At 34.1% G+C, this 17,746-nt stretch overlaps 1 protein-coding gene and 1 pseudogene across 1 annotated transcript; both read left to right on the forward strand.

Moving 5' to 3' along the window:
• Positions 1-603: 603 nt before the first annotated feature.
• Positions 604-1,797, forward strand: LOC111373417. Its single transcript, XM_022995957.1, has 2 exons — positions 604-756; positions 940-1,797. The coding sequence occupies exons 1-2, from the start codon at positions 604-606 to the stop codon at positions 1,795-1,797; spliced, it is 1,011 nt and encodes a 336-aa protein (XP_022851725.1).
• Positions 1,798-1,911: 114 nt separating this feature from the next.
• LOC111373419 lies at positions 1,912-4,006 on the forward strand (annotated as a pseudogene).
• The last annotated feature ends 13,740 nt before the right edge of the window (positions 4,007-17,746 follow it).

The following is a 17,746-nucleotide window of genomic DNA, read 5'->3' on the forward strand; positions in this document are numbered from 1 at the left end:
CGACCTCAGGGAAACTCTACTAGCACAAGCATTTATCACCTTAGGGAGGAAGACAACCTTAGAGCCAAGGTAGAAAGCCTCACTAGAGAATTAGAAGCCCTACATGCTAAGGATTCAAAACCTACACATGCTATTTCCCGTGTTGAGTCTGAAGGGTTTTGTTTTGTGTGTGGTGGCATGGATTATCTAGAACAAGAGTGTCCTACTTGCACTGAGATGAGGGGACTTTATGAGGAATACTATAATGCTTTAGGTATATATCAAAAGCCCTATACCCCTTACTCCAAGACTTATAACCCAAGGTGGCGGAATCATCCCAACTTTAGCTGGAAGTTAGAGAACCAACAACATGCCCAACAAACTCGAGCTTAGAATGCACCCCCACGTCAACCTATGTCCTCTAGGAATTCCTTAGAAGACACCCTACATGCATTCATCGAGGCACAAGGCAAAATAAATCAAAAACTTGAGACTATGATTACCCAAGTAGTCGAGGAAAACAAAAAGATAAAGAATCATATGTCTAAGTTATCCAATGTCTTGGCTGTAGGGGAACGTGGGAAGTTTCTGGCTCAAGCTCAACCAAACCCAAAAGGGTAGCACATGGCACAAACCTATGGATCCGAAGAGACCAATTTTAAGAAGGCGAATGCTATAACCAGTAGATCAGGGAATGTTGTAGAACCAACTCCTACACCTAGGGAGAATGAAAAAGAGCCAATTGAGCCTAATGAGATCAATCCTAGTGAGGAACTAGTGGAAAACATAGCTAGAATACCTTTCTCTTAATCTCTCAAGTCTACTTGGAAATCAACAGGTTAACATAATGAAATTCTAGAACACCTCAGACAAGTCAAAATCAATTTGCCTCTCTTACATGTGATTTTTCAAATTCCTACATATGCTAAAGTCCTTAAGGACTTATGCACTTTAAAAAAGAAACATCATATCAAAAAAATTGCTTTCTTGACCGAGAAAGTGAGTGCTGTGATAGAACAAAGGATCCCACAAAAGTATAAAGACCTTGGTTGTCCTATCATTTCTTATGTCATTGGGAACCGTAAGTTTGCACAAGCCCATCAAGATTTAAGAGCTAGTGTCAACCTCATGCCTTATGCTATATACTTGTTGTTAGGTCTAGAAGAAATGAAACCCACCTCAGTGGTTCTACAATTAGCTGGTCGGTCCACCATACAACCAAGGGGAGTAGTTGAGGATGTTTTAGTTCAGGTTGATAAATTTCACAACCCTATTGATTTCTTGGTATTAGATGTAAAGGTTGAAGTAGATGTTAACTCTAAAATCCCTATTATACTTGGTAGACCTTTCCTTCTTGCAGCTAACGCTCTTATCAATTATAGGAATGGTCTGATAAAGCTGACATTTGAAAATATGACTCTAGAAGTCAATATTTTCTATGTCACCCAACAACCTACGGAAGATGATGAATGCTATCAAACATACATGATCGATACATTCACTCAGGAGGAAGCATCCACAACAATTGATTCTGATCCTTTGAACTCTTTTCTCCTAAATTCTGAAATTTTATATGGTTTTAATGTTGATGAGTATGCTAACATTTGTGTAGTTTTTACAAAATTACAGGACCGTAGGACTTCAACATGGCAACCCAAGTTTGACGAATTGGCAAAAATGACTGGAGGACAGAAACCATCAAGCATTGAAAACCTCAGGCCAAAATTGAAACAACTTTCTATAGGACTAAAACATGTGTTTCTTGGACCAAGAGATATCTTTCCTGTTATTATATCGTCAGAATTGGATGCATTATAATGTAAGCAACTTTTAAGCATTCTGAACGAACACAAATCTGCATTAGTGTGGACCATAGCCGACATCAAAGGTATTAGTCCTCTAATTTGTTCCCATAGGATTTATCTAGAGGAAATGACTAATCCTAGGAGAGACCCACAACATAGGCTAAACCCTACAATAAAGGAAGTGGTAAAGAATGAGGTGCTTAAATTGCTAGATGCAGGAATCATTTACCCAATTGCAGATAGTAAATGGGTTAGTCCTACACAGGTGGTCCCCAAAAAGTCAGGTGTCAATATATGAAAAATGAAGTGCTTGAATTGGTCTCTACAAAAACGGTAACTGGTTGGCGTGCATGTGCATTGATTATAGGAAGTTAAATACTACCACTCAAAATGATCATTTTTCCCTTCTCTTTTTGGACCAAATACTTGAACGTGTGACTGGTCATCCTTTTTACTATTTTCTAGATGGCTATTCATGATACTATCAAATTGAGATTGCTCTAGAAGACCAGGAAAAAATCACATTCATGTGTCATTTTGGTACTTAAGCATTTCATAGGATGCCATTTGGACTTTGTAATGTCCCTACCACATTCCAAAGATGCATGATGAGTATGTTTAATGACATGATAGAGGATTGCATAGAAGTGTTTATGGATGACTTAACTATTTTTGGGACCTCCTTTGATATATGTTTGTTAAATTTGAAAAGAGTCTTGGCTAGATGTGAAGAAAAATGCTTAGTTTTGAATTGGATAAATTGTCATTTCATGGTGTCTTTCGGTATTGTCTTAGGTCATCTTATTTTTTCAAGAGGGATAAAAGTAGATAAGTCAAAAATTGAATTGATCTCTAAATTGCCTACACATAGGACTGTGAAAGACATTAGATCATTTCTCGGTCATACAGGTTTTTATAGGAGGTTTATACAAAATTTCTCATCCATATCTAGACCCCTATATAACTTGCTAAACAAAGATGTGACTTTTGAATGGACAACTGAAACCCAAAATGCATTTAAATTGTTGATTTGTAAACTTACCTCCGTACCCATAATGCAACCACCTGATTGGACATTGCCATTTGAAATTATGTGTGACGCTAGCGACTTTGCATTAGGTGTTGTTCTAGGACAACGAAAAGAAGGTAAGACTTTTGTGATTTACTACGCAAGTAGAACTCTAAATAGTGCTCAAATAAATCATTCCACTACTAAAAAAGAATTACTAGCAGTAATTTTTGCGCTTGATAAGTTTTAATCCTATTTGATTGGCTCTCCCATTACTATTTTCACATATCATGCAGCCTTTAAGCACTTTCTTGCAAAGAAGGATGCTAAGGCAAGACCAATACGTTCGATCTTACTTTTTTTTTTTGCAGGAATTTGACATCATTATCAAAGATAACAAGGGAATGGAAAATGTTGTAGCGGTCCATTTGTCAAGGCTAACCTTTGAAGACAACTAAAACACCTTGCCAATTAGAGATGAATTTTCTGATGAAAATTTATTTACTATCTCTTCTCTACCATGATTTGCTAATATTGTGAATTATTTGGCTGTAAGTGAAATCCCGAAAGAGTGGAGTGTACAGGATAAGAGAAAATTCTTGGTTGAGGTACGTAACTTTTATTGGGATGACCCTATTTATTTAAGTATTGTCCCGACCAAATATTGAGATGATATGTTCCTGATAAGGAGATACCCAGTGTACTAGATTTTTGCCATACCCAAGCTTGTGGGGGCCACTTTTCTATGAAAAAAACTGCTGCAAAAATTTTGCAGTGTGATTTTTATTGGCCCACCTTGTTTAAAGACACTGTTGCCTATTTTAAATCTTGTGAGATGTGTCAAAAACTAGGTACTATTTCCTGCCATAATATGATGCCTTTAAATCCCATTTTGGTAGTTGAAGTGTTTGATTGTTGAGGCATTGACTTTATGTGACCCTTTCCACCCTCTTTTGGCTATTTATACATCATTGTGGCTATAGACTACGTGTCTAAGTGGGTAGAGGCGGTTGCTTGTAAAGCCAATGACAATAAAACGGTTGTTAAATTCCTTAAAGAAAATGTTTTGTCTCAATTCGGTACACCACGTGTTATCATTAGTTATAGAGACACACACTTTTGTAACCGTTCATTTGAGGCACTAATGAAAAAGTATGGGATGATTCATAAAATTTCCACTTCTTATCACCCCCACAAACTAGTAGACAAGTAGAATTGACTAATAGGGAAATTAAACAAAGTTTGAAAAAGACGATGAACTCTATTCATAAGGATTGGTCGTTGAGACTGAATGATGTACTTTGGGCTTACCGTACAGCTTTTAAGACTTCCCTAGACATGTCACCTTATAGACTAATCTTTGGAAAGCTTTGCCATTTAACTGTCGAACTTGAGCACTGAGCCTTTTGGGCCATTAAACACTTCGACTTTGATCTAGAAAAGGGAGGTAAACATAGGAAATTTCAATTGAGTGAGTTAGAGAAGTTAAGAAATGATGTCTATGAAAGTTCTAGAATATCAAGTCAAAATAGAAAGCATTTCACGATAAAAACATTTTGAGAAAAACTTTGAACCAAACCAGAAAGTGTACTTGTGTGATTTTAGACTTTACAAGCACCCGGGGAAACTCCGCTTTAGGTGGATTGTTCCATATGTGGTAACACAGGCTTCTGAAAATGGGATGGTTGAAATTGAGGACCCTAATGATGGTAGGGTTTTCAAATTGAATGGACAGAGACAAGTGCCTGCATTGGAAGAAATTTCTTTTGCAAACCTAGTTTACCACTCATGACACCCTTCAGGTACATTCCTCACTTTGTGTTTCTGTATTTTAGTTTCAGATTTTTTTAGTTTTTTTTGCAATTTTTTCAGTTTATTTTCATTTTCTGCATCACCCTCTCCATTGGAGACTTTCAGGCTTCCTATACTTTAGCTCATGTGATTCACTTTGGCACTTAAGTGACACCTTTTCTTACCTTTATTTAGCAGACATGTTTTTGCATTGAGGACAATGCAATGTTTAGTTGGGGGAGTTTAACTTAAATTTTGTTGTGAATTGCATGATTTACATGAAATTTCGGTCTAAACTTTTTTTAAGTCCCTAATTAGCTATATGTTTATATTCTTGAATGACCAAATATGCCACTAGGAGTTGATATCGTTCATGTGAGTCTAGATGTTGAGACATTTGTTGAATCATTTTGTGCACACAAGTTTTGTGGTAAGATAGTGGTTTAACACATATAGCTAGGAAGTTTCTTGTTGAAGTTTTATTGTAAGAGTTAGTGAGGATCGAGAGCCACCTTGCACTAAAATAGCGATGAGCATTCATTGATTTTGTGAATTGAAAACTCTTTTGAGAATATATGGTTTGTGGTAAGATGGTAAGTCATTTGAGAAATGATGAAGGTCAATCTAGGATTAACATATAAACCTTTCAATCTAGGAGTTGATACTGTTCATGTGAGTCTAGATGTTGAGACGTTTGCTGAATTATTTTGTGCACACAAGCATTGTGATAAGATAGTTGTTTAACCCATAAAGTTAGAGGAGTTTCTTGTTGAAGTTTTCTTGTGAGAGTTAGTGAGGATCGAGAGCCACCCTACACTAAAATAGCAATGAGCATTCATTGATTTGGTGAATTGGAAACTCTTTTGAGAATATATGGTTTGTGATAAGATGGTAAGTTACTTGGGAAATGATGAAGGTCAATCTAGGATTAACATATAAGCCCTTCAAACCTTTTTTTTTTTTTTCAATAATTACAACCCCTAGTAGCCATGTTGAGCCATACACACATGTATTGCATTTTCTTCATATACCCATGTTATAAATACTTCTCCACATTGGAGTATGGTCTATCCATGTATTTACCCAACTTTTTACTTGTAAACGTGTAGTAAGTATTGAATGCTTATTTGTGAAAAATAGAAGCAAGAAAATGACAAAAGTTAGTATGTGCTCAAGCAAAACACCCCTAAACCAAAAAAAAAAAAAAAGGACGAAACAAAAGAGATAAAAAAAAATCAGAAAATTTGGTCGAGCAAAACACCCCCCAAAAAAAAGAGATTTTGGGGTTGAAATATTGAAGAGTGTATTAATAGAAAGATGTAATCTATCAAGATGCTTGATAAGATGCCTAGCTACATGCTTGGGAGTCCTTGAATCTTTATATCCTCATTTTCATACAGCCTAACCCAAACCACATTACAACCCTTTATATTGACTATTTTGATTCGAAGTATGATTGTGGTAAGAAAGTGATGAATCATCATTTGACAATATGCCTATCATAAGATGAATGTTCGCTTGTTGCTCATTCAGAGAAATTTAAGCCTACAAGTTATGAGTGTATACCCTTTCTCAGCTCCATAGAGAGAAAATCGCGCTAAATACTTTGATACCCACGAGTTATGGAGCTGAACCTTCAGCTCGAGACATGCTCGATGTTGCATGTGTTAGGGTTGGCGGTAAGATGGCTGTGGCTTGACACACACTCACACATTTAGCAAGTGTTTTTTGATATCTTGATGATCATGGCATTGTTAAGTTCTTGTGGTGTTGAGTTTGAAAAGAGCATGAATTGCAATTAAGTTGGAACTTAATAATTTCATTTATATTATAGTCTAATCGTTCGTTTGTTTGTTCTCCATTGAATTGCTAGAGACTAGTAATAAATAAGTTGGGGGTGTGATAAGAGTATAAAACATAATATTTCTTCCTCTTAACTATTGCATTCATGTGATTATTTGATTCAAAAATGCACTCATTATATTTATGTTTTGATTCAGGTTGCATTTTGGTATAAAAGATGGAAGCTAGAAGAAAAGAGCAGAAAAGGACCAAAATGGAATAAAATGAAAGTTTGGGACTAAAGTGCAAATACTCCAAACTTGTGCCTAACCTTATGATGAAGATTTGAAAGTGTTAGAAGTCAAGCAGATGAGGAAAGAGGTCAAAGGGATGAAATATCGTCAAAGTATGATCACACATAAATTTCCAATCGAAGAAGTCACGCATCGATTTTTAGCCTCATATTGGGACCCTTTCTGACCTGTCATACGATTGAATCGGAAGATGACATCTAAAGAAAAGTTGTAGCTCTTTGAGTTACCTTTCCAATGAAACTTGAATCACCTTAATCGAACATCGGGAGAGGAATATATGTTAAAAATACTGAAAGCTGTCTGACGGAGAAGAATTTATACTATGAGTACAGGCCTATGCGTACGCGAGATTTCCAAATATCCACTACTGAGACCTAAACAAGTCTACCATGCGATGCATCATTAGAACCATGCGTACGCATAGTTTATTCTATACCCAAATCTTCAGTTTTCTAATTTGATAAAACCACTTATGGAAACTCAGTTTCCACACAATTTTAAGCCCTAATTCGAGGAAGAACGCCATTCTTCTCATCTAAGCATAATGTTCTTTGATTTTTGGCTCAAGAACACTATGAGGAACTAAGGATTTGATGAAGCCATGAAGGAACTCGATTGGTATCGATGATTTTAACATCCTTTTACACATGTAATTCTAATTTTCATTGTTAAATTATTTTTAAGGTCTAGATTTCCTGTTTTCATTAAATTGTTTTGAGATTAATTCAATTCTTATTAGATTTGTTATGGATTTGGTCAAGCTTTGTCTATTGATTAATTAAAATAATTATTGAATTTCAATTCCAAACATTATTGTGAGATTGGTTTAACGTTTATTAGGTTTTTCATAGATTCAATCATGTTTTATCTATTGTGGAATTAAATTATTCGTTGAATTTCAATTTCATGCAATCTTATTGGTGTGGTTCTCTACCATTTTATGCCCTATGTATATAAATTTTTTTTGGATCTGATTTCAATAGATTAGAGTGGGAATGTGTTGTAGAAAATCTAGATTTTAGAATTACCATAGTATTAAAATGGGCTTTAATGATATATTTTCCAATTAAAGTATTAGGACAAATATCTTTAATTGAGTACATGATTGCGCAATTTACGTTGATTGATATTTATAATTCATTCAAATTGATAAATTATTTTTATACAAATCACGATAAAAATCCTAGCTTTTGATCTTTTGAGTAATTTTCCCATCTCCTTGTGGATACGACACCTCAAAGCTATACTACAACTACCGCGTTATACTTTGGGCGTAATCACTCTCCTCATATAATTTATCAAAGCCTCATGTATATCCTCCTCATCTTCAAAATCCTCCTCAGATTGCTCAGCACTATCTATAACTTCAACCTTCTCACTTTTCTTATCAGATTCACTCCTAATCCTAGTAGTGAAGGCCATATATTTTTTCGTTTTCATCCTGAGTGAATTTCTCAGTTTGATTATTGCAGTTAGAATCGTCATCAGTGAAAATAACATTCATAGCTTTATCCTTATTTCTATTACTATTAGAGCACTCACTCCTATAATGGCCAAAACCTTGACACTTATGGCATCTCACAGATTGAGATATCTTTCTAAACTCACTGGGAACACTTCTATGTCTCTCTTGAAGTTTCTTCTTATTTCTAAACATTTTTCAAAATTTCCTAGCAAAATAAGCTATCTCCTCATCATTAGGTGACTACAAATCAGAAGATTCATTACAGTTATCCCTAATATTGTCCAAGGCCAAAGACTTCCCTTTTGTAGGTTTATCTAATATTAGTTTGTAAGTCTAGGGATATCTAACCAACTCTTCAACCTTAATAGCATCTATGTCCTTACTCTCCTACATAACAGTGATTTTAGGCCTAAATCTCTCAAGCAAAGATCTAAGGATTTTTCTAACAATCTTGGGCTCATGAATTCTTTCACCTAAGTTGAAGCTAAAATTAACTATGTCATTCAAGCTCGCATAGAAGTCATCCAATGTCTCGCCTTCTTTTATCCTAATCTCTTTAAATCTAGTAGTGAACATTTGTAGCTTGGAGTTCTTAACTACCTGAGTTCCCTCATGCGTGGTCTGCAAAATATCCAAACTTTTTCAGCAATCTCACACATAGATACTCACCTAAATTCTTCAGTGGACACTGTCATAAATAAAGTATGTAGGGCTTTATTGTTCCAATTTCACTTATCTGAATTTGTAGTTGTCCAATTTGTTATAGACCTGGGGATGACAACACCATCAACGGTGCTAGAAGGGGGCAGTCCAACCATTTACTATGCTCAAACAAATATGCTCATCCATCGATTTTAGGAAGACTCTCATTCTAACTTTCCAATACGCGAAGTTACTGCCATCAAAATATGGCGGGGATATATAATGAACTACTCATATGGAAAAACTAAGGTCAGGAATTTGGACTCAGATACAATTTGAAAAGATCTTATACCACTTGAAAAGTTTGGAAACCTCTTGAAAGTTCTATTTAGCCAATTTATTTTGACCCAACATGCGGAATGATATAATTAAAAAAAACAATTGACTTTTTAATTGTTTCTAAATGGTTAATCAAACAAGTCAAATTATTCTTTGTTAAAGTACCACAATTTGTATAAAGAACACAATAATTGCTGATGAAAAAATCCAAATGGGTAAAAACTTTAGGACCAGGCCAGTGACCTGCACTATAGACAATATGAACTTACAGTATGATCCAGTGAAAGAATTCACTAGACTCGTTGATCTAATTCCTGCAATCTTTAGGATCGGGTGGAACGTGCTTCACTCACACATGTTCCCGATCTTCTGGGAATGTACTTCACTCATACCTATTCTCGATCTTATGAAATTCTCTATCTTCCTTAGATCACCAAGAACACCTTATTTTTGTACTCTTCTTGAGCTTCTAGTCCAACCTACCTCAATCTTCAACAACCTCTATAAGCTCTTGAAAAAGTACCTTCCTATATGTATATAGGAAATGGGTGTTTTACATTATGCGAATTTGATGTTTTTCCCTAAGTTACGGTTGAATGAACTCAAGAATGAAAGGATTAATCTAAGACTTAAATGTGTTCTGGGATCTTTGAATGATATTATGAAGAAGGAATATAATAGACAACCACACCAAAAAACGTGTTAGGGTTTAGGTATATATAGTAGAAGGCATTTAGACAGCATGGGCCAAATAAAACTCTTGAAAAGTGCAAACTAAGGTTTTACGCATAATATCGTCTCTCGAGCATCAGGCTAGCAACAAGCGAGCAACTAATGTGCCGCTCGAGCGAGAGCTAGGCAATAGGTGAGCAACAATATTTCTGTTTTTTTAGCTTGAGCATCAAATAGGGGATAGGCTAGCGTAAATCAGGCGACTCTTTCCTCCTCGTTCCAAACTCGAACTCTAAGTTACCTATTTCATCTATACAACATTTCAATTGACTTATTGACTTTTACAACTCTTTATATTAGTATTTTTGTTTAAAGAATTGCCCATACAATTAAATCCTAACAATTTTATGGTCCTCCAACTCTATTTATCCCTCAAAATTCTTAAAAAGTTACTAACAATCTATTTCGAATGCGATACAGGCACCTTTTCTACTCCACATATCAAGGGATTGCCATTTGATGATGATCCAACTAATTGACTTATATTTTTAATTCACTATTATAGCTATTTGTTTTAGTTATTTTTCTATTTATTTTTTAGCAATGGATGGTGAGGCTTGAGGCGTCCATTGGTGGTGGTAATTCTAGGATTTAGGTTGCTGATTTGGTTTTTGCAATGGATAATAAAGGGTTGGTAAGGATGCCAAACACTACCTTCGCAAATGTAATCACGCCATCAACGGTGTCATGGCTGGTGAGGTGCTATTGCTGGTAGTAAATCTGCAATTTAGGCTGCAGATTTGGTTTTTCCAATGGATAATGAAGGTTTACTGAGGAGTCTGTCAATGGTAGTTCTGCAATCTTAGACTGTTGATTATTTATTTATTTGTTTATTTTTTTTGCCACAGTTGACAATGTGATTATAGTTGTGGAGATAGTGTTCGACCATGAGTGTGAAGGGATTAGGATGGGTGGGTGGAATGGGGCAGGGTAAGGGCGGACGGAGTAGGTGGTGGAGTTTGTTTGGAGAAGATGAAATGATTCTATTAATATATATTTAATTGTTTTAAGTGTGATTTATTTGTACTTTTGAAAAGAGAGTCCATTTGCAATTATTCCTTATCTTTTGTTGTTTTACTATTTTATTTTACGGTTATATATTTAAAGAGAAAAGCAGATCCATCATTTAACGATCAAAATGGACAAAAAGACGAGTTTTGCCACGTAATTGAAAGGCTGTAAATGGATTATGCTAGAAAAGAAGTTTGAGGAAGATTTGTAACATTTCACACAAGTTTGGAACGTAAATGCAAATTTCTCTAAAACTTACGTAAAAGTACAATAATTGAGAATAGAATAAAATCCCAATCACCGGAAGTGAATGTGTGAATATATTTACATGCCTCTACATCGTACAATAAGTTGTTCAATAAATAAATGTGCCAACCCCCACATTATTAAATCTTAATCCTTTGTTGACAAGACAAGTTATGCATTTCCTATTAGTCAAAATAAAATTAAGATAAATGGATACGTAACACCTTGTTCTCTAACCTGTGGACCTTATTATAACCTAGTCTCAGACTTATTTTTCATGACGGTACTATCCTCCACAACTTTTTAGATATGCAGCATTGTTGATCCTATTAGATCAAACCAAGATGAAGTAAGGTCCATAAATAGGAAGCCAAGATACCTATAGAAGTAGGTCGAGGATAAAATTTCCAAAGAGATATAAGTTTGGGTACCAAGTTTCGAGTTCTAAAGATTGAGAACTTATAGTACTTTTTTTAATTATAAATTATGATTACAATTTTTTTTACAATCTAATAAAAGAAGTCATTCAATACAGACAACAATACAACAAAGTCAAAAGATTAGGCAATGCAATAAAAATTAGACCAAAAAGAAAAAAAATTAATTGTTAGCCTTCTTTCTCAATGAGATTTTGTTGGAATTTGGTTTTTTAAAAAATAATAAAAAAAATATTGGTTTAAGTATAATACGTGGAAAGTGACGTTGTGTTTGTTTCGATCAAATATTCGGACTAGATCCGATAGTCAAATTATAGATGTAAATAGACTAACTTGTTCTACTATTCGAGTAAATCTTCCTGGTATATTTGGAATCTCAAAGTCAATTTCAAATGAATGAGAAATTGTAGTCCAATGTTGGAAAGAGCAGAGAAAAACTAGCAGGGAGTTTTGCCTAACTCCATTGCTTGCTTAGCACTTAAGTGATGGGATTATCACTCAACTGATGGACAGGCGAAAAGTTTCTGTTAAAAATATGGTGCTAGCGCTCAAGTGAGAAGTCTTCGACAGGCTAGCAACAGCAAATGATGCTTCCCTTTATAAGGTTCCAAAGTTTGGGACGTATTATTTCATTCACAACCTCCCATCTTCTATAAATAGGACTCTTTGGACTTCCATTAAGTATTTCATATCATTTGTATTGAGAATTATAACAAAAATTTTGCAAAAATCTCTCCAGAATCATTCAAAAATAAATTTTCTTGTAGAGAAAAGTATTTCATTCAAGTTCGTTGTTGCTTTGTGGTTTGAAGTGCATCTACCATTAGTTGAATCCGTTGTATCTTGAGAACAAGTGCCATAATTCGTTAGCACCAGTACGAGGCAATTTTGTCTTAAGAAAAAGTGTCAATCACTTTCTTTAGATCTTATTTTTCACCACATCTTCATTCTTTTGTTTTACCTTCTCATAGAATTTAATTACGCTCCTATAAATTAAACTTAACATTTATTCGGTATATTGATAAACAAAAATTTCTCTTTAAGCCTCTCCGTCAATCTTAAGACAAAATTCTTGGTTGTTTGCTGGAAAACAAACCTTTTTTCGTCTTTGGAGTATCCCATTCTTTCTTTTAGTACGTTGAACATGTGTTTGTGCAGCAAAAATAAACGTCGTTGAGACTACTTCAAGTCACACAACAAATGGAACAAACAATGTGGTTCTACCTTTGGCTATACCACTTCCAAATACTCCAATCCCCATGGGAAAAATCAGAGAAATTTGAAGGGGTGGACTTCAAAAGATGACAACAATGAATTTGGCGAAGTTCTCAAAAGAAACAGCTCCAACTGTACAAGAATTAGAAAATAATCATGATGTGATTATTGTTTTGGATGCATCAAAATACTTGAATTCCTTTGCCAAAACTACATCCTAAATGGATTGGAAAATATACCTTATGGAGTTTTATAGTTTGAAGGACTTGGCCAATGATCTCCGGATTCGTTGGAGAAAAAGTAAAAGATTGAGGATGCCAGAATAAAAATGTTTATTGTCGACAAGTTTTTGGATTATAAAATGGTAGACTCCAAAACCATGATAAGTCAAGTGCGAGAACTTTAAGTTCTGCTTTATGACATACGTGTAGAAAAGATGGAATTGAATGAATTGAGAACATTCCTTCAATGTGGAGATATTTCAAGAACTATCTCAAACACAAACTCAAAGAGATGGATTTGAAGGAATTGTTAGCCCGTTTGAAGATTGAGGAAGACAATAGGAACACTGAAAGAAAGTTTAATGTTCAACTTGGAGTAAACTTTGTTGAAACTGGTTCAAAGGTTGTCAACAAGAAACGTAAGGTCTCCAGTCTTGCACCAAGAAGGAACAAGACCAAGAATGACAAGAAATTAAAGGCAACTTTTACAACTATAGAAAAATCGAACATCGCTTAAATGAATGTTGAAAGCCAAAGAGGACTGCACAAGCAAATGTGGTTGCAAGAGACACCCTTTCGAAGGAGTTCAAGAGATGAGTTTACAACAGTTACTTCTAAAAGCAACATGGTTGGTAATTCAAGGGATTGGTGGGTTGATACTGATGCTACCCACCATATTTGTGCAAATAAGACCATGTTCTCAAACTATCATGAATTTAAAGGTGAAGAATTTGTCGTGAAAAATTCTTCACCTTTAAATTCATGATAGTTTGAGAAATTCTGCAAGTTTGAAGGTTGAAGGACTTGGAAAGATAATAGTGAAAATGACTTCCGAAAAAGAAATAATCCTTAATAATGTCTCCGTGTACCAAATATTCATAAGAACCTGGTTTTGAGATCTCTACTTAGCAAGAACAACCTTAAACCTATGTTTGTATCATACAAATTTGTACTTAACAGGACTAACAATTGTACCAAAAAGTATTATAAATAAAAAAACTCTAATTCAGTTTATATTCTTGAGTTGTCTTATTTATAGTATAATCGATTGGAACATGTTAACTACAAATCTCTATGCAAACTTATGAATCAAAGTTTGATTCTGATACTTAAGATTGATCCTAATCATAAGTGTGAAATACGTGTTGAAGCAAAGTAGGCCAAAACAACTTTTAACTTAGTTCAAATCAACACGACACATTTAGAATTAATACATAGTGATACGTGATTTAAAATTCTTTCAATAAGAAATATATTATAACTTTCATTGATGATTGAAAAAAGTATTGTTATGTGTTTCCACTAAGAAATAAAGACGAGATCTTAGATGCATTCAAATATTATAAGACAAAAGTTGAGAATCGGCTAGGTAAACGGAGAAATAAAATTCGTAGGAATAGAGGTGGTAAATACAGTGCATCATTTGAAAAATATTGTTTCGAGAATGGAATCATTCATCAAACAAGGACACCTTACTCCCCTTAATCGAAGGGTGTTGCAGAACGTAAAAATCGAGTTCTTAAAGAAATGATGAACGCAATGTGAAGAAGATTGTAGTCTACCCTAGAACTTGTGGAATGAAGCTATTCTATAGGCAAAATAACATTCTTAATAAGATAGCTCTCAAGAAAATAGAAGAAACTCCATATGAACTATAGAAAGGTCACCATCCTTCCTCAACAATTGAAAGTATGGAATGTTGATTGAAGTATCTAAGCCTAAACAAGTGAAAATCGATCCTAAGATGATTGATTGCATATTTAATGGATATGCCACTAATAGTAGTACATATTACTTCCTTGTACATAATTCAGAAATCCAAGATATACATGAAGGAACCATAATTGAATCGAGAAATGCATCATTCATCGAGAATATTTTTTCATGTAAAGATAAAAAATATGCAAGTTCAAATAAGAGAACTTATGACACTACAAGCGGTACTTTAAATGATGAAGTACCAAGGAGTAGTAAAGGGCTAGAATATCCACTTAGTTTTGCCCTAATGACCCAAAGACTTTCAATGAAACAATGTCTATTTTGAAAGTACCATATTGAAAAGAAGTTATCAATAGTGAGATAGATTCTATAATGTAGAACCATACTTGAAAGTTAGTTAATTTACCTCTAGAAAATAAGTCTTTTTGGATTTTCAAAAAAAAAAAAACTAAAATTGGATGGATCAATTGGCAAATGTAGGGCTAGGTTGGTTGCCAATGGATATAGAGAAAATGAAGTACTTGAGTTCTTTGATACCAACTTACCCGCAACTAGAATTACTTCGATAAAGTTGTTAATTTCTATTGCCACATTATATAACCTTGAGATTCATCAAATAGATGCAAAAACATCATTCTTTGTATGTATTGAAACAAGCTCCTAAATAGAGGCACCAAAAGTTTGACAAAACGATGTTGTCAAGTGGATTTAAGATAAATGAGTGTGAAAAGAGTGCATACATCAAACACCGAAATTGTATGTCTATATATTGAAGTCCTGTTAATCATGGCAAATAGTCACAAAAAAATAATAATAAATAAATAAACACCAAGAAAATGTTAACAAAATATTTTGAGATGAAAGACTTGGGTATGGCTGATATGAAATTAGGAATTAAGATCTCTAGAACATTGGAGGAAATTATACTTTTTCATCTCACTACATTGAGAATATACTTAAAAGGTATAATGCACTTGAGAAAAGTCCTACAAAAGCACTTATTGACACAATTTTACACTAAATAAAAAATATGGGTAAATGTATATTACAACTAAAGTATTTATAGTTATAGACAGTTTAATGTATATCATGAACTGCTCTCGATTAAACATAGCTCGATCCAACATAGAGTAGATTCACAAGTAATCCAAGTCATGATCATCGAAATGCTTTAACAAGGGTTCTTAGGCATTTGAAGTATACCTTAACCTATGGAATACATTTTACAAAATATTCCACGGTATTAGAAGGATTTTGTGATATGAATTAGATATCCAACATGAAAGATTCTAAGTCTACTGGTGATTATGTATTTACCATTTGTGGAGTTGTTGTGTCATGGAAGTCAACAAAGCAAACATGTATAGCTCGATCAACGATGGAATCGGAGTTTATTGCTTTGGACAAAGTTGAAGAAGAAGCAAAACAACTTTGTAACTTCTTGGAAGACATTCCATGTTAGCCTAAATCGGTACCTACTATAAGTATATATTGTAATAGTTAATTAGCTATTAGAAAGGCTAAAAGTAGCATGTATAATGATAAGTCTAGACATATACGTCATAAACATAATACCATTGAGCAACTTATCTCTAATGGTATCATCTCCATATATTATGTGAAATCAAAGGAGAACATCACGAATCCACTTATGAAAGGTTTATCTAGAGATCAAGTACGTTGCCTATTGAAAAAAATGGGATTAAAGCATTTTATATAAGAACCTTAGTAATGGTAACCCTTATTGACTAGAGATCCCAAGATCTTGGTTCAAATGGACAATTAATTGTTATGAAGATTCAATCAAGAACTTAAAGAAATATTTCCCTACTCATTCTTATGACAATTAAAGTGCTTTCTGTAGAATGTTAAGGGTTAAAATATGAAATTTAATGATTCCTATATTTTGAATAAGTCAAGTTGAGTAGGGCATAATACTTTTAATAGGAGGTCACATATATAAATGTAAAGTCGGACAACTTAAACGAATATTTTAGAGGTTGAAATTTTCAAAACACTTATGAAACTCAAGAGTTGATTCAGGCAAAAAATGAATCAAGTAATGAGAACCATGAACAATATCTATGTGATATTATTGTCTTGACTTACACCAACGGCTGAATAGTTCAAAACACCATGTTCATCAATTAGTCAAGTATATCCGATAGTATTTTGCTAAAGAAGGTTCAAAGCCGAAAGCTACTTTACCTGATACAGTGTTTTCTACTCTTTCTCCCTACAGTACATCATATTTTTTTGCATAACATAAATATATTTGAACTCATTCATGTCAGAGATTGTTGAAATTTAGTTTAAAATTGGAAATTTTTGTTGAGTATAATATGTGGAAAGAGACTTTGTGTCAATTTTAGCAAATATTCGAACTAAATTCGATAGTCAAATTATAAATGTGAATAGATTTACTCGTTGTACTCTTCGAGTAAATCATCGCAGTATACTTGCAATCTCAAAACCAATTCCGAATGAAAGAGATATTACAGTCTAAATTTGGAAAGAAAATAGGAAAACTGTCTGAAAATTTTGCCTAACTCCATCGCTCGCTCGAGGGACATGCGAACTATAGGCGAGTGAAACATTTACGTTAAAAATATGGTGATGGTACTAGAGCAAGAGGCCAGCAACAGCAAATGATACTTCCCTTTGTAAGATTGCGAAGTTTGGGACGTGTTATTTCACTCGCAATCTCTCATCTTTTATAAATAGGACCCTTTGAACGTTCATTAAGTATTCCATATCATTCGCATTGAGCACTATAACAAAATTCTTACAAAAACCTCTCCAAAATCATTCAAAAATAATTTTTCTTGTAGAGAGAATTATTTTATTTAAGTTCATTGTTGCTTGTGATTTGAAGTGCTTCTACCACAAGTTGAATCCGTTGAATCTTGAGAGACAAGTGTCATAATCTGTTAGCACCGTTGCGGGGTAATTTTATTTTGAGAAAAAAGTGTTAATCACTTGCCTTGGATCTTATTTTTCACCACATCTTCATTCTTCTTCTTCCTTTTGTTTTACTTT

Source organism: Olea europaea, unplaced genomic scaffold, assembly GCF_002742605.1.
Source record: "Olea europaea var. sylvestris unplaced genomic scaffold, O_europaea_v1 scaffold1128, whole genome shotgun sequence".
Lineage (NCBI taxonomy): Eukaryota > Viridiplantae > Streptophyta > Magnoliopsida > Lamiales > Oleaceae > Olea > Olea europaea.